Source organism: Corella eumyota, chromosome 2 (assembly GCF_963082875.1).
Source record: "Corella eumyota chromosome 2, kaCorEumy4.1, whole genome shotgun sequence".
NCBI lineage: Eukaryota > Metazoa > Chordata > Ascidiacea > Phlebobranchia > Corellidae > Corella > Corella eumyota.
The window spans coordinates 10,595,776-10,618,107 of NC_137491.1; the positions used below are offsets into that span (position 1 = coordinate 10,595,776).

The following is a 22,332-nucleotide window of genomic DNA, read 5'->3' on the forward strand; positions in this document are numbered from 1 at the left end:
CATATATATATTAGACATTATTTGTTTAAACTTTTATATAAATATTTACTTAGGTTTATTTAACTGCTAATCATGTTAAACTATTTAATTTTCACAAATTTTGATTATTCATTTTCTTTGAAATTTCAAAAATCTAAACATTAAGCGGCATATTCAAAATCTAATATCAACATAAGGCATACCAAGTTTTGAAGGTAAGACATTGTTTAATTACGATATAAATAATGATGATAGTTTATTTGTGAACTTAAAAAAGAAAATTTTTATTGTTTGTTAACTTTACTATAAATACACATAATAGACAATTTCAATATCTACTATTATATATATATATACTTCAAATTATTATTATCTTTAGTAAAAAAAATTGCTTTATATTTTTGATAAAATTATAAAACAATATGTTAAATAAAAATATACATATTTGTTATCTTAATAAATTGTATTTTATTTTTTATTATTTAATTTTATTTGTTTTACTGTTATTGTCTCAAACATAGCATTGTGTTTATACAATAGTTTAAAGGAAGTCACAAAACTTATAGGAAGTAGATATTACTAAACAATGTTATATTGTTAAGTTATTACTTTTTTATATTTATTTGTTTAAAGTTGTTTTATTTATTAAGTTTAGCATAAAAACTCATTTAATATGAGTTATTTCTAATTGATACACTTTGTTTGTTTATGACATGTTTATATTGCATGCCTATAAATAGACCGGCAATAATTACATAATTGGTTATGTATAAAGTATATAATTTATTTGGTAATGGCATGTAGTAATTGAAAAGTGAAGCATCATTACTATTGTTACTTGGTAACGATACTCCCTTAAATTTTTGTCGCTGTACATAAAATAACGATCTCTAAATTTTGAAGTGTCTGATTCATGTGTCCATTTCAACTAATTTTGTTTAATTATTTAACCAAAAAGCACTTAAAAAACGCTCTTAGGTTTATTCTGTCATGGCAATAAAAAAGGTTTTTATTATAGTTTTTGACCATATGTTTATATTAAAATGTAAGTTTTTGGTGCTGTTTTAATTATGTAGGACGAGCTTTACTATAACAAATTAGTAAGAAAATAGAAATACTTTACTAAAATGATTTAGGAAAAAATAATAGAAATATTTAGGTGTAATAAATGTGGCTTTGTCTATGTTTTAGGAATTCAGGAAATAATAGTGTATTTTAAAGTAAATATATCCTTTATTTAAATACAATTACACTAAAAAAATTGTGTTTTAGACAGTATATATATGTATATAAATAGATTTATTACTTTTTTCAATATTGAAGTTTAAGTTACTGGTATATATATATAAAATTAAATTCTACCATTCCTTCACAGTCATACACATAGGGCTTGTGAACAGCAAGTTGTTTTCTTCTTAAAGTTATGAAGCAAGGAATATTAGTGGAGAGCATGGCACGACGTCTATTTCTCAAGAACACAATCTCTCAAGAACTTCAGGATCTTACAGATGACAGGTTTGTTGTCAAAATTTGTTTAAATATAGAAATGTTTTGGCTCATATTCACTTATGTATTTTTTGGATTGTAAATAATTAATTTTCTAATATTAATACCTTCTGTTTTATGTTTTCATTGAAATATATTAGGCCACCATTTTCATTTTTTTATTTAAACAGTATTTTTAAAGTTTGCTTTTATTATAAATTCAGGTATCGAGATTTACGACGGCCTAGAATAGTCATGTTTTACAAAAATGGTGACAGGTAAAATTATCAATTTTGAAGATTATGTTATGTATATATATATATAAAAATAAAAATCACATCAAAAATTTTTTTTTTTGTTATCCTAGTACAGCTGTTTTAACTGCAAATATTTTTTACAAATAGGGATATCAAACTTATATTTATGGAATAAATATTATATTTTAATAAACTGATTTTTCAACTTGTACACAATAAATCACTTCTTTAATATCAAAAGATTAAAAGGTGAAGTATTTTTTCTGGTTTCGAAGTGTTTCTTTAAACAGCTTTATATTGTTAAAATTTTTTTAACAAAAAATCTAAACTCTTCAAATTTAATTAAATTATTTGTTGAATTTTGCAGATATTTTAAAGGTAAGTCACTTCACATAACACCTCACAGATATTTACATTATGAAGAATTATTATCTGATCTTTCTAAATCAATGTCCTTGCCTTATGGTGTTAGACGAATATACACGCCAATTGGTAATTTCTTTTAAAATATTATTGCTGTAGCTAAACATTTTCAATTAGTTTAATTAAATAATTAATTTGTGACACTAAACCAAATGTAACTAATTGTTTTCTTGAACTTTTGTCAAAATTACCCTATATTTACTAATTTATTTAGAATTTTCATTTAAAATACTAGTTTTTACTAAATTTATTACCAATTATTTGTGATAGAAGGAACGTTAATAGAAGATATTGAAGAACTGAAAGATGGGGAATCTTATGTTTGTGCCTCGTTTGAGAAATTTCAAAGAATCAAGTATGGCGACTACAACAATCAAAGAAAAATAAGTGAGTTTTTTGCTGATTGTCTTTAACTCCTAAACTCCTATTTAGGGTTACCTTTATGGTGCTATTTTTCTTAGGGTAAGAAGAAATTGTATGTAAAGTTATGAATTTGGTCTTATTTAAACTTCTAAAGTAATTAAACATTTAAATATACCAAGTTTTTATCGAAATATATTTCAAAATTAAACATAAGTATTAATAATCGTTCTTCGATGGTTTGTATTAAAATTTGTGCTTAAAACTGTAGATTATTAAAAATTACGTACATGTTATGTAAAACTTATTAAACTGAGTTTATTTTTATAAACCGATATCCGTATTCACTATCGTTGTCATGGCACCCGATTGCTCCTTGCTTGATCTTCACAACGATATCGTGGAATCATAATGTGATTGTGATATTATGCGCGGTTTGTTATTTGTCAACTTTACAAATTTTGCTTGATTTTAAAGATATTCCTTACAAACACGCGCTGGATTGGCAATCCACTTTATCGTGTGCGTCTCAGTGTGCTTTAACATCAAATAAGAAGCAATTGTAGTGTTACACAAAGTTGTTTTAACTTAATTGTGTCCCGAAAGCCACAATGTATTAAGTGACGCTTGTCTTTTGATTTACGATGCTTTTTCGATTTTGGGCAAAGTTTTGACGTAAAATGTGTTTGTTGTAAAAAGGTTTAGCTTTTACTAAAAATATGGAAAGTGTTTCTTGTTGATTTTGTTTACATTTTTTACTACATGAACGCGGATGTCCTTGCGTGATGACGTAAAATGCTTTTAACATTCAATGCTAAAAACAACTTGTTATTATGTAACATTATTTTTAGTTTTTAATGTGCGTCATTTACGGCGCTATGTTAAGTTAAATTTAAAGGTTTAGATTTGGGGGTAGCCATTTGTAAAAAAAATTACATTAAACATGCCCTACACAAAAATCATATGAAAAGTATGTTGCCGAGCAACCAAAATTTCGCAATATACAGCCCCAAAAAGTTAAGCATTTAAATACATAAAACGCGCTTTGTTTATTTTGTATGAAGCCCGTTCGCAATACTTTAGCGCTGTACAACGGTGAATTGGTATGTAACCTATTATTACTACACAGCTCGCGTTTGTACATTCTATCGAGTGGTCAAGATACAGCGACTAGTACCACTTGTTATTTTCTGCACAACAAAGGTCTGAGCCTCGGGTTGCCATGGCAACGACGTGCCATTGAAAATTGAAATATGTTTCTCGCTGTATATGGATATAGATTAAATATTCCGATCGCGAATTATCGTGAAGTTTTTTATTAGAAAAAAGGAAATGCGTAATTATTTAAATTCCGGTATCCGTTTTTTTATTTTTAAATTAATATTAAAGTTGATAAATGCTAAAACAATTCAATTTTTAAATTTTTTCCAATAAAATTTTCATTTATATCACACCGTAAAAGCCATTTATTTTGCTAATAGTACACATGGTATAAACAGATGATGCGAATTAATAAAATATATAAAATTGCACAGTTATTATAAAAAATTTGTTGTGGTTTATCAATTAGCTTACTTTGACACCAAACCAAGACCGATTGCGAAATTATTTGCGCTTTGTCATCATCTTGCGGAAAATCTAAAAAAAATATGTATATATAAATAAAAAAAAAATTTAATAGACGCTCAATATAACAAATTATTTTTTATTTCCAATTACTTATTTTTATCAAATTTTACTTGTATTATTATTATCAATTTTTTATTTTAAACTTGTTGATTATTTAACTTGACATTGGTATATCACAACCCTACTTCAATATTTTAAACCATTAGTCGAGTGAATATTCTTTTGTTTTGGTATTGATTGGCATTTTGTTGGTACGCGATTAAGTGTGTTAATTTGGGTATATGTATAAAACTATTTCATTAACCTTAAAAAAATAATGGTGTTATGTGTATATCTAAAGGTATAACACTGACACCAAATGCTTCTCTATGCTGCCTTTAAATTTTTTTATAACCTAATATTTGTTGACGTCGTTGCCAATAAAACATGTCATTTGGGAAAGTTTTCCAACTTATTTACTTAGATGGGATTGTCCTAACAACGGTATACAACCCATCCAGAATGGTGTCCAATGCATTTGACTTGTTTGTAGAAACGGTTTTATTACATTCTTTGAACTCTAAACTAGGTTTCATGTTTTAATATAAAAGCTAAGCAAATCTTATATTGGCATACATAGCTTTGGGCCTCAATCAATAAATTAAAGAGCGATTTTACGTGAATTTATTTCGCTAATTTAGCCTAGTTAAACATTAACATTACACTGTGCGTAACAATCGTTATTTTCACATTTGTTGGCGCAATGATGCGTTTAAATTGCTATTTGTCGACATTAACAGGTGTGAAGTAATTTTATTTGTAATTTAGACGAGCAAATATAGATTTATACGCTAGAGATACGTCAGTAATGACTACCTTCGTTGAAAATTTGAACAAAAGCGTTAAACCATTAGTTTTATTCTGTTATAAGACCAGTCTGATAATATATATTATTGAAATAGTATCTTTTGTTAGATTATCACTTTTATAAGCCAAAAAGGTACACGGAGTGTTAGTTTTGTAATGCTTACTTTTTGTAATTTTTTGTGTAGTGTATTTGGTTTTTAAAGTTCTATAAGCTTTGGTCTAATTTGGAAGGACAATTTCTGCATAGGATTTTTACCGGTGATTGACTATAGTACTATTGGTTATTAAAATTCGACCATTCAAAATGGGGGATTTAAAAGCTTTATTGTTTCCAATGTCTGATACCATGGAAAGAGCAGTTCATTTAAGAACTTTAAAACAAAGAATTGCGGTCAAAAAATTAAAAAATAATCAAATAACTGCGTTACCTCCGGAACTAGAAAAGAAAAAGGAAATCAAAACTAAAACCTCCGGGAAAACAACTTTAGGAAATAAAAATAAAACTTCAGGTAAATTTACTTGCCGATGTACATGTTACTTGTTTGTTTTTTTTAACGCTGTATAACAATTAAATGCGAAAGAAAAGTCAGTAGGTAAAGGTTTATGAACTTTTTATTTTGGATTTTTTACTTTTATTATATGTGGTATTCTTCACAATAAAGTAACCTTGAGTTTTTCATTGATTCAGTTGACTTTGAATTTTTTATCGATTCAGTTTAATTGTCAAGAAATTTTGTTGGTTTTCACTAAAAATATTCTTTGTTAAGTTTTTTAAAAACTGATTTGTGTATTTTACATCAAGAGGGATAAAAACTTAATGTTACGTTAGCAAAATTTAAAAGTTGTTAAGAAGTCTTTGTTATATTTTATTTGCGTGATTTCAATCTCTGATCAAATATTTTAATAAGAAACCCACTAAGATATCGCGCGCTTAGTTTTGTATCACCTTTTTTATTACTTAAAAAGTGTATTTAAACTGTAACTTAACATATTCGCAAATATTTAATTAAAACCTCAAGTAAAATTACTTTAACGCTATCGTCAGTACTTTCTCATTTCATTTTTAAAAATTTAAAGCATATTTATTTGGAAACTTCGATCAAAAGCAGTATGCTAAAGCAACATCTCGCAGCTTATACCCTTGCGTGTGATTTCTGTATACAATACATGTTTGTTGTTATAGCCTTTACTCTCACTCTCCGATATTTTTAATACGGAAAGAGCGGAGTGGCTTTCAACAATAGCTACCCATTCTCAAGTACGTTAGAAATGTACAGTAACGCTTAGTCGATCGCCTGTTTAACTTGTTAATCTGAGAGCGCTTTTACGTTAAGCTTACACAGTCATTATCATGATACTTTATTAAACGGTTGTCGATTTTTTTAAACTAGACATGTTTTGAGTGTTAGTCATATGTGTATTGGCAACGAAATGTTTTGTGATATGGTTAGGGTAGCAAGGCGATAATATTTATTATTATGATAGGTTTTACAACTATGTTACAATGTCAGAATTAAGAAGAAATTATTCGATATAAAAATTGGTGATTTTGAAAACATATTGCTCTTGAATATTTGTTTTATAGAAATATTTTTATTGCCGTCCAAAGTTCACGTTAAAATTATTTAAATTTTATGGTTCTAATTATGACCTGTAAATAAATGTGATGCCAATATTTCTTGAAAGTGTTGATATGGAGGCGGACTCGCCTTGGCTCGGGAAAAAATATATTTGGGGTCGATTGAATGCCAGTAAGTAACAAAGGTGCTTTTAATTTGTTCATAGTCTTTCTGTGTGGAAAGGTGAATTTTATTTGCTCGAAATATTTTTATGTTTTAGGTTAATTCTTTGGTAGGAACAAAAAGCAGTTTATTTTATTTATTTGTTTAAATAATATATATATTATTTATTTAATTTTTCAGTCTAGCTTTTCCAGGTATAAAATTGTTGTTTATTTAAAATCATTAATTTTATATAAAACAATACGGTGTTTATTATTGGCATATGAAAACAAACTTATAGTTTATTAATCAAATATTGTTTAAGATGTATTTATATTCGCAAAACGTGATAAAATATAAATTTTAGCATTTATTTTTGAATTAATTTTTTGGTATCTAGAAATTTGTTTAATATTTTTGAATACGGGGTATTGTAGCATTTTTTAAATATATAAAAATAGCTTAATAAATAAAATAGATCCTTACTATAAAGAAATGTTTATTAGTTTAGTATTTTTGAGAAATGTTTTGTGTTTGTTCCGAATAATATATTTTTTATTTTTAACCCATAGTGTTTGTGACAATTTAATGTAATTAAGTACGTTTTGAAAAATATTAAGTTTTTAAGAAACATTTCTAACCCCACTTTGTTTATCTTATCCCGTCCACGTGGTAACTTAAATCCCTGTTTTTCGATAAAATCATGTTGTCCATTTTAACTCAATCCACTCAAGTACTTTGTGTCAGGTCGAGTGTCATCTAACTGTGACGTAGCCATGGAATTAAATCACGTGATCGCGCTAGGGAGCAGTGCAAATGCGCTTTAACCTTTTACGAACTTTAAATAGCCTGTTGATGTAACCTAAAGTCGCGAGTTCGATTCCCGGTCAACGCATGTTTTTAATAAGTAAGAAAGATATAATGCCCAATTTAATTTACATTTTTTATTTTTAAAAAAATAAAAGAACATATGTATACACAAAAAATTCAAATAAAAAGGACATTTTTAAAATTTTTCTATAAAAAAAGTAAAAATTTCTATAAAAATTATTTCATTTATTTTATGTGACCTGTAATATTAAAATTAGGATAAATCAAGGCAGTGCTTAGTTGGTGCGCATGAAAACTAAAAAAACTGTTTCGAATCTAGTTAAACATAAAGGTCAAGTAAGATTTATTCCCACTTTACCTTAACTGAAGTGTTTTTATCACACCCCATTCAATTACATCTGCTTCCTTGTTAATATGTCAAGAAATCGACTCGATTGCGATTAGTATGATTCATTTACCTTAAACCACGCAACAACATGACTAGCCCGCCAATGCCTGTAATTAAAGCAATAACCTAACACTGTTCACTGATTTATCATTATTCGTTAAGTCGATACAGTTTTTCGCGACAACCTAAATGTGCTCAGGCCTCCGACTTTACACGTGAGAGCACTTTTAACGTAATAATCTTGTTTAGAAAACAGATATACGACGCGTTACAATCGAAAATCAAACTGATAATTGACCCTCAAAGTTGTATAAATAGCAAGGTTTTTTCTCCAGTGTCGTAATAGTATCAAAAAGAAGATATCTTAAGTTACAACGAAGGGTGTAAATTTCAAACCACAGAAAAATATTTTTAAATACAGTAAAAAATATTTTGAAACTAACATAGAAAACAATGCCGTTTCATGGCCTGTTCTCTGTCGAAGAACTAAAGTCATCTTGCCCAAGAAATACTAGGGATAACTATTTGGGAAATAAACCAAAATGGAATCAGTATATACCTCGGAAAGAAGCAAGTTTTCAAATATTAAGTCACGTGGATAATCACGATTGTCGATGCCACGCTTGTAACGTGATAAAAATCAGAAAACCAACTGTGTCGGAGATTCTTAACAACAACTACTCGAGAAACAGCAAGTTTGAGGATAAACAGGTAAATGAGTTGGATAAAAGTAAACGAACTGCGGTTGGAGTTATCACGGATAGTTCATCGAATTACAACTACAATATTTTTTCTTCATCCAAGAACAGAGATAGGAAAGTAAGTAGAAACTTTGATGAAGTCAAATACATCGAAATAAACAACACGGCTCGTTTAAATTCAAACAAAAATGATGACATTTCGTCTTCCTACGCACCAAGTATCATCTCCACCGGTTCTCCAACCCGAAATCCAAGTTTTTCAGTTATTTACAGCAAATTTTCTCCAAGAATTGTATCAAAAACAGGTGTTAGATTTGAACCGAAACTGGCCGATCTGGATGAATACAAAGCTACTTCAAAATTTCAGGAACCGCTTGATTCACCAGTTTATGATTATGATCACATGGACGAAGAAATTAATTTGAAAATTCGTAATGAAAATAACTCAACATTTAAGCTAAAGAATACTCCAGAAATACCGGAAACCGATAATATTAAACAAGCAAATAACTCCAACCAACAAATAAATTTTAATGATATAGATAATCAAAAAATAAACGACGAAGACAACAAATTGTTAAAACTTGATCTTAAAGAAGAATTTATTGATTCCGGTATTGGGTTTTCAGTACATGAACAAATACCAAAAAGTCCTACACCGCCAAAGAAAAATGAAATCCTTCAACGATTTAATAAAGTAAACTCGTTTCGAAGAAGTTTGAGCAATATATCACTGTCCAAGATGTTTAGAAACTTGACTTTGACACGCCAAAATAAAATACATGCTGCTTCTAATTTAAATGCCAATAACACACATATAAACGCAGTCAAAAACGAACAATTGCACTGCATTGCGCAACCTAACGGCAAGACTAAACATGATAACACTCCGCTTGTACACATGCCCTCCAAAGTGCTACGAAATAAAAAGCACCTCAGAAATGTAGCTAACAAAAAAAATGTAATTTTAAATCAGTCAAAAAACAAGAAAAAACGAACATTGGCATCAGCCAATATCTCAATAAAGAAAAACAGATTTGATAAAAGTGATCAAATCAAGATTCCTGTAACAACTAATCCAAATATTTTAACCTCAAAGAATAAATCGCCTTTAGAATATAATAAAAACAGCCACAACAATGACGTCACAAATAGTAACGAAAGGAAATCACCCCGCCCGTTTATACCCCACTTATGTTTACCTATTACCCCACCGTCCCACGAGAGTGGGTCTGTCCAAAATTTTGACGATCGTAAACCAAAATCAACGAACGAAGCAGATGAAAACTGTCCACGGAACTATTTAGATTTTGTTGTTTTGCAAACTTGTGATCAAACTTACCTTACTGACGACCGAAACGAAGCGTTCTTGGCGGGTAATAATTTTGATAAAACTAGTCGATCTTTGGATGTAGATTCAAATTATCCAAGATATATATCAGAAAAGGAAGCGACTGTTTTGAACCCGATTTTTACCTTGAATGGTAAGTAAAATTTAACGTGTATTTTGACATAAAATATTACAATAATGGTTAGTACTTTATAATTACAAGTTGTTTAATATTTTTGAGTAGTTACATTTTGCAGCCTAAGTTAAAAGGAATTTGAGTATGTATTCACGTCGTATAGCTTTACAAACATGAAACACATCGTTCTGTGGTTTTTAGTTCCGCGTGTCCTCTCTAGTATTTTGCAGTGTACAACTTAAGTGTTTTGTTGCCGTAAGAGCACTCCTTATAGATATACAAGTGGCATTTCAGGCACCTGTTGAGTACCGATTTGCATCGATTTTTGCCAGCGTTTTCGCGATATCGTATAAAATAATGACGCCCAATGAAGATTGTCATTTGTCAAGATATTTTTATTTGAATGATCGCCGTTGCGTTGTGATTCAGTTGTCGTGTAACAGGTTGATTCAAAATGGCTGCGGCAAAAGACGGTGACAGTTTAAAGTCGACGAAAAAAAATAATGAAAGTTCGAAGAATGTTACGAAAACTAATACCGGCGTTCCGAAACTAAATTTATCAAAAGTAACGCAGAATACCCAAAACGAATTAAATAAATCTCGTTTAAAAGTAAAGAAAATAAGCAAGGGTGGATTTCAAATTCAAAAAGCAAAGAATTTGTACGCCTCAAACACAAAAGTGAAAGGCCTAAAGAATACCAAGAAAAAACAAACAAAAGAAGAAATTTTAGTAAAGAGTAAAAGTGATAATAACTTAAAGGAAGAAACAAAATTCCGCGATGAAACATGGGTGGTTAAACCCAAAAAAGCATCGAGTTTCACCCAGGGTACGAATGTTCAAATTGAAGACAATTTTACCAGATCAAATCGGAAAAAATTTCTTTTTAGCAGCAGCACTACACAACAAAGCAATGTAAACACATCGCACAGGGTTATTGAAAATTCTTTAAATTCTGCAATTGATATTCAATTACCAATACAGAACAAAATAACTTCGTTAACTGAGTACGACCAAGACTATGAAGAAATTTTGCCAAGCACAAGACAGAGCTTTGATAGACCTAACACTACCTTTAACATGGGTGAAGGCGGCGTGTCTACGCGAAGAAACAAATCGTTTTTCAATCAAAACTCCACCAAAATTAAGATGCTTCAGGACGCGAAACTGAGTCCATATTGTCAAAAGCAAACCATCCAAGGCCAACGGAAAAACTCAAGCGTCCTGCAGTTCACTCAGAAATTTTTCTCAGATTCAAGTTTTTGTGTTAACACAAGTTCGGTTTCGAGTTATTTTGACAGCTATGGACCAAAGGATAATCAACTGCTCACTGCACATCGTCGATTACAATCACTATCTTCAAGCTCCAATAACGATTTCAACAACTACCAACAAAATCGAAGAATAAAATCTAAAATGAAGGATAAGTTTGCCACAAAGTCGTTTATCGTATTAAACGAAGACGACGTTCAACGAAATGACGTCACTGGCTCTTACCTTCAAAAAATTCATTCTTCATTTTTATTGCAACGTCAACTTCGGGAAAACAATTTAAATAAAAAGAATTGTGTTACAAATAAAGGAGAACTTGCTAACCCAGTGCTAAGTGGTGCTCTAAATAACTTGCATGTTGTATCTCATAATATCGATCAAGAATTGCTTGAATATGATTTAGATGACATTCAGTTCGATCAAATCGAAGGGTTAGATTATACAGAGTTTGTTGATGGTGAGATTTAACGCATCTTTGTTGGACGACCTTTTGTTATTTACTAACATAACTTGTAGTGTAAGATGGTCATGAATATCTGTTTGTGTTGTTTAAATTAGTTGGAACAACTGCGTTTTAGTTTTTTTACACTGAGAAAATAAGTTTCAATTAAATATCAAATCAATTATATAGAAAAAGACATAGTTTTTACAAATTTTTTTTAAATAATTAAGTATGACATAAATGTTAAACAAATATTTTAAATATAACATAAATGTTCACATAAAAACCAATATAATTTGACTTTTTTAGGACATCGTGTACCAAACTACTCCAACAGAAATGGATATGCAGAAGAAAATGAAATTAAACAAAATGGAATTGAATTTCCTTACACAAGCCCTGGAAAAGGAAGAACGCTAAGAACTATTTTTCCTCCAACTGGAAGGGGAGCACTTGCTAAATCCCATGTAAATATTTATTTTTCTAACTAAAGAATTTTAAAGAAAATTTTAAGAAAATTTTTGGAGCTTTATAGTTTTTGAATTTTTGCAATAAATTGTAATTTAAACATGAATTTTAGCAGCAGGAAAGATTAAAAAGAATGATGAAAGTAGGTTGTTAGTTTGTGTAAGATTGTAGTTTATGTCTTCTCATTAGCACTTTAGCAGTTTTTTACATTCATTTAGCTTTTCTATTTTGAAAATATTTTGTCATATTTTTCCTAATAATGTTATTCATTTTTAATTTTTAGTTTTGTATTTTTGTAGTTTTATCATTTAAATATTACACATTAGATCTTTTCATTTTGTTTGAATTATTTTTTTATAGCATAGATTTAAAACTTTATTTCTGTACTAAATTGCAAAAAAAATTTTATTCATTACTTGATAATATTGTTTTCAAAGACCCTTTATACCATATCGCTTTATTGTTGTTTAAACAACAAGCATTACATAATTTTAACTTAAGTTTTTTTTTAATTTTTGGTGATCTCTTTTTAAAGCTCTATCTTAATAAAATAATAATTTTAGAAGGTAAAATTGATTTTAATTAATTAAAACAAATTTAAAATTTTAGCACCGTCCAATGACCTTCGGTACCACTATTAATAATCGTGGAGACTATTCCCACACAACTCATTCTGAAAACTCTCCCATGAAACCTAAAGTTGTTACAGTGGTAAGAGCTGGACAAACCAGACCTCATAAAAAAATCACAATCTTGCTTAACAGAAGAGCTGTAAGTATCTTGATTATTTTTGAAAAATTTTAAATATATATTTTAAAATTTTTTTTATGAAATTTGTAAAATTGTGCTTACTTTACTGATAAAATAAAAATACTTGTGCTGTATTTATTAAAATTTGAATTAATTAAATAAATTTTTTTGTAAAAATTGGTGTTGTATATTTGTAAGTTATAATCAAACCTTCTTTCAGGTTCAAACATATGAACAACTAGTAGCTGATATTTCAGAAGCACTTGGCCAACCTAAATGGAAAAATGATCATATTAGAAGGTACAACTCCTATATTACACAGTCATTGTAGTACATATGTAAATGTTTTCAATGAACAAAATGTGCTTTTATTGATATTTTTTTTAGATTGTACACTTTAAAGGGGAGAGAGGTCAGATCTGTTTCTGATTTTTTCAGAGAAGATGACGTTTTTATCGCTGTTGGTAGAGAGCAACTCACAACAATGGATATTCAGGTAAAATTTTTGTGTATTAAGTTTTTGTTAGGTTATGATAAAAATAATTGGGACATAAATTGTGATAAAAATAATTATTTAATATATAATCATAATATTATAAAGCATTGTCACTGATGTTTTGAAAAATTTCACCATGCAATATCTAGAATTTTTCATTTTTTCTTACAAAAAACTCTTGTTGAATTTATTCACAGGAAGTTTTACAGGAATTATATCCTGATTCACCTTATGCAGAAAGTCTGATCCGTCAAAACCTTCAAAGAGCACAAAAACAGCAAATTTCAAAAACAAGAAGAACTTTTCCTGAACCAGGAAAGGGTTCAAAATCTGATTCTGGCCTCGGAGAATCAACTGAAGGAGACAGGTTTGTCTTCCCCTATTTTTTTTAAGATTTTTTTTTTTTTTTGACTTTATAAAGTTATAAGCATGAAACCATTTTTTTAGAAGAGGAAACGGTGAATATCGGCTCCCTCCTCACTCGAAAGCAAGAGCGAGTCAAATGGCAGCAGAGAGAAAGAAGTTTCACGAGGAAGAGAGGTTAAAAGCAAAGAAGTGGGAGCGGGGAAGATGGGAAAGAGAACAAGAGGAATTAAATGAGGAAATCAGGTTTGAGTTTTGTTCAAAGTTTTTTTCTTCTCAGAGATAACAGAAATGTAAAGTTCATTTATGAACATAAATTTTAAATGACTACACGTTTGCTAAGAACATCCTTGTAACTTTTTTATAGTTTTTAAGATGTTTAACTAAAATTTTAAAATAAAACTGTAAATAATGTTTTTTTTGCTATTTTATCTGCATTAACTGTACTAATACTTTTTATTTCTATTTTTTTTACAGTAGACGTCGTCATGACGGACTTCGAATGTCAATTGGAAACGAAAGTGACGATTTAACACCTTCCATACGTGACAGTGACAGACGAAAGAAAGAAAGGCTTCAGTTTGAAGCAGAAGATAGAGAAAGGCAGAGAAGAAGGCAGCAAGAGGAGGATGAAAGAAGAAGGAGGGAAGAAGATGATCGAAGAGAGCGGGATCGATTAAGGTAACAATGAGCAAAAAATACATTTTTGCCTTTTTTTGGTTTTATTTTTTATTTAAAAATCAAAAAAGATAGTAGCAACTTAAATTATATTAAGAAAATAATTTTTTTTGAACAAAACAAAATTTTTGACTTTTAGGAGAGAACGTGATGCAGAAGAGCAACGAAAAATCAAAAAATTAGAAGAAGACCTCAAGCGAGATAAATTCCGAGAAGAAGCTGAAAGAAAGAGAAGATTCCGGGAAGAAGAGGAAAAGAGAAGGAGAAGAGAAGAAGAAGAGGAGCAGGAAAGATTACAGAGAGAGGAAATTGAGAGAGAAAGAAAGAGGTTGGAAGAAGAAAGAAGAAGATTTGAGGAAGAGGTTAATTGGATCTTTCTTTTATTTTAAAATACATTTATTTAAATATGAATTAAAAACATCTTTTCTTTAATTTCAGAAACGGCAACGAGATGAAGCTGAGAGAAAAATGCGGGAAGAAAGAAGATTAAGAGAAGAAAAAGAAAGAAGAGACCGACAACGAAGAGAAGAAGAGGAAGAAAGAAGGAGAAAAAAAGAAGCAGAGGTAAGAACTTTCACTAAATTTTTCAATTATTCTCAAATTTTTTTTCATTGTAAAAAAAAATCTCATATATTTGTTATGTTATTTTTTAGCTTGAAGAAGAAAGAAGGCGTCGTGAAATCCTAGAAAACAAAGAACAACAACAACAACAATCACCTGTCAATTACCTCAACAAATCTGATGACACCGACCGATTAAAACGAATTCAAAAATTTAAAGTAATAAATTTTTTTGGGGGAAAAAGTTGTACTGATACATTTCAAAATAAGCAATTATGGATATTAATACTTTTTAAAGGACAATTTCAATTTAATACTTTATAATTATGTTTATTCAATTAGGGCTTACTGTATCCTTATACAATTATATATACATATATATATATATCTTTAGTGACTAAGGCTTTGCTGTAACCTGAATTTTTTTGAGTTGTTTGACCTGAATTTTGTTCATATATGTTTTTTTTATTTAGGCCCCACCTCGTAAAATAATCACCAGGGGAGATATAGAAGCTCGATATGAAATCGGAAAGACAATCGGTGATGGAAATTTTGCAGTGGTGAAGGAATGTCGGTTAAGAAATACCGAATCTGAATACGCCATGAAAGTGATTGATAAATCAAAGTTAAAAGGAAAAGAAGATATGATTGGTAATTAAAAAAATTTAAAGTCATTTTAAATATTTGTTTTTAGTTAAAAACATTAATTTAAAGCTTTTTAGTATGCATTTACATTCTGTTACATGTGCTTTAATTTTAGTTGTTTACTAATCTTATACTAAATGTCATTTCTTGATTAAGATCATTTTTGTTTTAAAAGTTCACCCTAAGTGGAAAATTCTTTGAATTTAAATTGTGTATAGTATATTTTAATGTTTAATAAAATTTATTTTATGGCATTCCATAATTCACATAAACAGTAATCACTTAGTTTGAAAAAATATTTATATTTAAATTTTCTCATAGAAAATGAGATAGCAATTATGAAAAATTGTCACCACCCAAACATCGTTCGATTGATTGAAGAATTTGAAACAGAAGATGAGATATATCTCGTGCTTGAATATGTTAAAGTAAATATAACTATTTATTTAATAACATTCTTTTGCATAGCAAAACTGCAATTGTCAAACATTAAGATCAAATTTTATAAGTTTGTATTGCATTTTTTTTTTATTTTGTAATATTAATAATGGTTTTCTGTTATGTTAAATAACAATTTTTTCTATTTTTTGCATTTTATTATAAATTCTTTTTTTAGGGTGGTGATTTGTTTGATGCTATAACTGAAAGTGTTAAGTTCACCGAACGAGATGCAGCAAATATGGTAGCTGATTTATCTGAAGCTCTCGCTTTTCTACACTCGAAAAACATCATTCACAGAGATCTTAAACCTGAAAATTTACTTGTATGTATTAAAAAAACATATTTATCACAAAGGCTTAATATTTTTCTTTTTCTAAAATACAAGATGGTATTTGTTTTAAAATTTCAGTAAGTTTTTTTTGCCCCGATTTTAAATTAATTAATTATTTGGAAAAAGGTTTCTCGTAATAAGGATGGGAGTATGACTCTTAAGTTAGCTGACTTTGGGCTAGCAATGGAAGTTACTGAACCCATTTATACTGTTTGTGGTACTCCTACTTATGTAGCTCCTGAAATATTGGCTGAAACAGGTACAATTAATATTTTTAGGCAATTTTTTCACCAAAAAAAATTAAGTTTAAGTTTGATTACTGCCATTGGGCTATAATCACATGCATGTGAGATTATTAAAATATTATTTTTTGCAGGTTATGGCTTAGAAGTAGACATGTGGGCGACAGGAGTTATTACTTATATTTTGTTATGTGGTTTTCCACCATTCCGAAGCTTGGAGCGAGACCAGGAAGAATTATTCGAAATTATTCAACTGGGAGATTATGAATTCCTATCACCTTATTGGGATAATATTTCTGATGGTAAGCCTTGTATTTTAATTTTTATTTTGGTCGTATGTACTTCTTAATTTTTTTGATAACTGTCAGATTTAAATGTAATATTTTGGAATATTATCATTTCATTCTGTAAACTGTTTTAGTACATCATTTACAATCTACACAATTATCTTTTTTAGCTGCAAAAGACCTTATTCAGAGGTTGCTAGTTGTTGACACCAAACGACGATACACTGCTGAACAGGTGCTATCCCACCCCTGGATTCAATCTGAGGGAACCTACAAGGGACCTAACCTTCAACGTGAAATAACAATGAATCTTGAGAAAAATTTTGGTGACAGAAATCGAAGAAAAGCTGCGTTGGGTGTCGTGCATTAGTTCATATGTTATTTTTTTATAAAATTTTTATTTTGTACATTAATTTTCTCTTGTCCACTGTCCAATAAAGTTTCTTTTTTTATCTTCGATACTTTGTTTGTTTTACTTATTCTTTTATTTTTGTAGATATTTTTATTTCCTATGAAGACCAATTTTTTTTTATAAGCATTTGTTTTAATAAGCCGCCAATTTTTTTCGACTTGCAATAATATTGAACCAGCATTACACATATGTGAAGCAATTTTTGTATCCAAAATTTAAAGGGTGCTGTGCATTATTTTCATAATTAAATGCTTTTAAAACCTAAAGCTGCCAAATTGTGGTGCAAAAATAATGTTTATTTTATTTTCCTCAATATACACTAGAATACATTTATTTAAAATTGGCAAAAATTCACTTTTTAAAATGGTTTCAATAATAGTTAAGAGTTGTGTATTTTTACAATACTACCGTCCTACCTATTTGGAAGGAATATATATTGTGCCTTTCTTACCTTTTTTACATTGTGTTTTTAATACCAAAGTACTTTACTGTTATATAACGTAACAGACTTATACCAGTGCCTTAACTTTATTATATAATTTATTTTTCATGTTTATGTTATAGCTTGAGAATAACAATATTTGCCTTAAACGATCACATGACACAACACGTTTCAAGCTGTAACTTTTGTTTTCATATATATTTTTTAGTAAAGTAAAATTTAGATTGTTATATTATCATGTAGTTTTTATTTTAGATTTATATTTTTATCTAAATTTGTTCATAAATAAAAATTTTTAAGCTAATGAAATATCATACAAATTCTTTCTTGCCAACATTTGGCAGTTGTTGTGCTTGTTTTAAAGCCCCCGATTTAATTGGCATCTCAACATAGTTTAAACTTATTACAAACAGTTTTATTTATATATGTTTTTAACTGCAAGAGCTGTAAATACAAACAATGTAAGTTTTTATTTATATATATTATAAAAAATCCTATCAACGAAAGCTAAAATAAATTGTATTGGACAACTGTATAAAATATATTGTAAGCAAGATACTCACATTTAAAACAAATGCGAAAAATACACTTCTTGAAAAGATATTAATTACAACACAAGCAGTTATAAAAAATGTTTAGGAGCAAATATAGCAAAAATGATTAAGTTACAGGTATCCTCAAATAAAAGTATATTTCTATGTGTTAATATTAAATAAATCAAAACGGTAAATAGTTACTCTGCATATAAGGCAATATTAGCCCTTTATTCATTTCTGTAACTTAAAACTAGTGTTACTCGAAAATAAATTTATATACAAGCAAATAGTACATTATACTAATATTTATTTTTCAGATTAATATTAACCAAAGAATATTTTTTATTTGCAATTTACAACTTAAATATTCTAAGCAAAAAAAATATATATTTGTGAATGAATATTTTTTTACAGTTACCACTTATATTTAAACTCATCTGCAATTATTTACTATTTTGCAATTTTTTTATTAAACAAAATTATTTTATAACACAAAGACATCTGGTTTATAAACAAAGGCCTATACATTTAACACAGGGTTTACTGGGCTTTTATAAATACAAAATAAATACAATTTTAACCTAAATTACCAGCACAATAGTATAAGATTTAAATAAATAAAAGCATTAAAATATCACAAATAAAAACAGTTTGTTGTTGTTTTTTTTTATTTCAAGTAAGTTCTTTTTAGTGTGTGATTTTAATGTTAATAGGGCAAAAATCTGAGTGCAATTTTAAAATGGTCTTCCAACTTTACATATGTATTAGATTGTCGCTGTGCAATTAAGAACAAATTTGGTCTGTGGAACATTGCATTGAAAGCATAGCAATATACATTACAATACTAGGGTGAGATATTTTCATCTGAAGGAGAAGAAGGCTCCATGTCAATTCTTACAATATCAGAATGACTTGACGACTCTGAATTTGAAGTCATATCTTCAACATGTGAGTTTAAAGGGTTCGTAGCTTTACTTAAGCTAGTTTTTTCATCATCCAATTCAGGCCAATCTGTGTCTTTCTCCATAGAAGTATCCACTTTCTGCAGTCGCTCATCTAATGCCTTAATTGCTTTATTTCTAAGAAAAAATAAATAAAATTCAGTCAATTACCCTATTTACTAGCATTAAGGTCTAAAAGATTTTGATTAAATGTTTTACTAGCTCTATCATCAGTAACAAGTTTATATCTATTTATTTACCTTCGCCTTTCTGCATCCAAAGCATCTACTCCAGAAATAGTTATTGTGATTTTGCTTGGTGCACTGACATCGTACCTGTACGATGTTTTTCGACATAACTTAACCTTCAACAAGACGTTAAAAATTGCATCTCCTATTGCTCCCATAGGTCCATCCAACGGTTTTGGAAAAAATGTTTTAAAAGCAAATGTTTCTGCTCCGTCACCCCGTCCTCTGCTGTGACTCTGGTAAAACCGTAAATACACCCAGGAAACCAAAGTACCAGCCACTGCCAAGGTTAAGTTGCCATTTGGAATAAAACCAGGCAACCACAAAACAAATGTAAGGGCAAGGTAAGCGACTGGTAGATGTTTTATGTGAAGTCCAATAGATCCAATCAGCATCTGTTCTCCCCTGCATTGCTTTATAGCAACCAAAAATCCAGCCAAATACCCAGCTAGTCCGTATAAGTGTACATGAAATAAGTTGTCGAGGTTGAAAGTAAGCATGTAACAAACAAGATAAAATGCACCCGATAGTAAACCACTTAGCACGGTTACAATAGCGAAAAAGGTTATAAAACTTAGAAGTCCCCATAAAGGCTCCAATATTTTTGACGACTGAATAAGCACGATAAAGCTTATTATGAGTTGAAATATATTTACTTCGACAAATTGATGTGTAAGTATTGTCCATATCCAAAAATTAGGAGGGATTAGATTTCCGGGTGTAATTCCAAAGGGGTGTATTGGATCAAAAATAAATGAAAGGACATAAAACAAGCTTAATAAAACACAAGCTATTTTTGCACAAGGACTGGTTTCATGAAAAAAATTCAATATTGATAGTCTAGCGTTAACTAGAATTCCCGAAGCCATGTTTTTGCACAATTTATTATAAACAAACCAATTTAAAATGCTGAAAAAATGAAGGATAAAATAAAATAAAAGCTCCAACAGTCGAAATCATGACTTACTTTTTTTATGTATAATATAAACTTATCTGTCAATAAATAAAAGGCACTATACACTTTTGTTATTTTAATAATAATAATAAAAAGCGTTTACAGTCGAAGCGTCGTTGCATTTCTGCCAACCAAACATTTAATCCATAGAAATCAAAAAATGTAAACGGTGTTTTGGGTTATGGTTGAGTAAATTTTAACAATAAGCAAATAAACAACATTTAGTTTAATCAACACAGGCAGTGCTAGGTTCATTACCTATAAAACAAAATTGTCTTAATATACTTATTATATTACTTCTTTGAAATATCATGTAAGTTAACTTTGCGCCGCTTAATTTACGCCAGCTAAGTCAACAAACTTAAATTCCCACAGTAGCAAGCCTACCTAAAATTTTGTAAAACTGAAAAATTTATTGGTACAAACCTGCTTGTCGCTATTAAAACTAAGAAAACTTTGTTTTTTTTTAAACTTTTTTTATGTAAATCTACATGTTGAAATGAAATTCATAAAAATGTTGCTTATGAAGCTGATACGTAATTATTTTATTTTCACTACAGAACAAAGCTATAGCGAAGTTATCATTTTTAAGTACAGGCAACAGTAAAATTTTAATTTCAGGTAATTATTACAATAGTTTAATTTTGAAATAACATTTGTAACAAGATTACATAACAAAATCAAGAATTTTACAACCTTGGCCAAGTTATCGCTTACGCAGTATGCCACTCTCTAATCCCAAGTTTTTCGCAGCCCGGTTAGCTCAGCCGGTAGAGCGTTGGACTTTTAATCCAACGGTCAAGGGTTCAAGTCCCTTATCGGGCGTTTTTTTGGAAAGGTATTATTTTAAATTTTATCTATCTTAAATCAACGAAATTTCGAATACTAGTTAATTTAACAATGTTATAAATATGGGTACCAGTCCCAAAAAAAAATTAGTTACAAAATACAATTTTGTAATAGAATGATGTAAATACATTACTATTTTTACTTACAATATGTACAATGGTTCAAAAGCCAAATTAACCTTTTTTTAATTAAGACCAACAAAGTTTTTATAAGTATTAATGTCGAATTGGCAGAGTGGAATTGGCCTTGAGTAACCCGGGTATACATTAACTAATCCGTCACGTCGCGCTCCGGGTTTTGTAGCAACTTCCAGGGCAATGTTTTGGTAAGATACATGTTGAATTGGAAATCCTTCAGCCCATCTTATATTATAATTAATTTCGTCTCCGTTTCTTGAGAAAAGCATTTTATTCTTAAAAACATACAAAAAGACTGTGTTATTATAATTTCCATAGACATGTGTTTAACAAACAGATAACATTGATTCCCACCAAGATTAATGTTAAAACATTATCCCATGGTTTTCATGTTAGTAGAAAGTGCCTTTGTCAATCTTTCCAAATATTGAACTTAATTACATTGCAATTACTGGCGAAAACACAATATTTAAAGGAGGTGCTTGAACGTTCAAACGAAGTTCAATACTACATTGCCCGAAGACAAGTTAACTGCGATAACTGTTTAACCACTGGTAGACCTATAATTCTTTGAAGTGCCGTGTACTTACATGAACAAAATTTTACCCTAAAAATCCTAATTGATTTTTAACTTTAATTTGCTGATTAGGCCATTGCGGTAGGCTAATCAATTTATAAAAAGGGTTATCAAATATTAAAACGTTTATATCAACTTTTTATCATTTTGCCTACCCTATATTGTGAATTCAGCCA

The 22,332-nt window shown here is 29.2% G+C and overlaps 2 protein-coding genes across 2 annotated transcripts; one reads left to right on the plus strand and one right to left on the minus strand.

The window, feature by feature from the left end:
* Window positions 1-52: 52 nt before the first annotated feature.
* LOC145741377 (serine/threonine-protein kinase DCLK3-like) lies at window positions 53-18,366 on the plus strand. Its single transcript, XM_082558961.1, has 22 exons — window positions 53-194; window positions 1,355-1,494; window positions 1,689-1,742; window positions 2,089-2,213; window positions 2,415-2,531; window positions 12,108-12,265; window positions 12,379-12,408; window positions 12,876-13,037; window positions 13,237-13,316; window positions 13,404-13,512; window positions 13,710-13,879; window positions 13,960-14,121; window positions 14,353-14,556; window positions 14,693-14,915; window positions 14,992-15,117; window positions 15,207-15,332; window positions 15,587-15,764; window positions 16,080-16,186; window positions 16,375-16,521; window positions 16,657-16,789; window positions 16,907-17,074; window positions 17,230-18,366. Exons 2-22 carry the CDS (start codon window positions 1,403-1,405, stop codon window positions 17,427-17,429), a joined length of 2,871 nt encoding a protein of 956 aa, XP_082415087.1. The 5' UTR covers window positions 53-194; window positions 1,355-1,402; the 3' UTR covers window positions 17,430-18,366.
* Window positions 18,367-18,416: 50 nt separating this feature from the next.
* On the minus strand, window positions 18,417-20,543 carry LOC145741378 (transmembrane protein 115-like). The gene is made up of 2 exons (XM_082558962.1): window positions 19,651-20,543; window positions 18,417-19,528 (listed from the first exon to the last, which is right to left on the minus strand). Exons 1-2 carry the CDS (start codon window positions 20,505-20,507, stop codon window positions 19,294-19,296), a joined length of 1,092 nt encoding a protein of 363 aa, XP_082415088.1. The 5' UTR covers window positions 20,508-20,543; the 3' UTR covers window positions 18,417-19,293.
* Between the last annotated feature and the right edge of the window lie 1,789 nt (window positions 20,544-22,332).

Coding starts and splice junctions, on each gene's coding strand:
- LOC145741377 (XM_082558961.1), top strand. CDS start 1,403: ATGAAGCAAGGAATATTAGTGGAGAGCATGGCACGACGTCTATTTCTC. Junction 13,513..13,709: donor TCACAACAATGGATATTCAG/GTAAAATTTTTG, acceptor ATTTATTCACAG/GAAGTTTTACAGGAATTATA. Junction 15,765..16,079: donor AGGAAAAGAAGATATGATTG/GTAATTAAAAAA, acceptor ATTTTCTCATAG/AAAATGAGATAGCAATTATG.
- LOC145741378 (XM_082558962.1), bottom strand. CDS start 20,507: ATGGCTTCGGGAATTCTAGTTAACGCTAGACTATCAATATTGAATTTT. Junction 19,529..19,650: donor TTGGATGCAGAAAGGCGAAG/GTAAATAAATAG, acceptor ATTTTTTCTTAG/AAATAAAGCAATTAAGGCAT.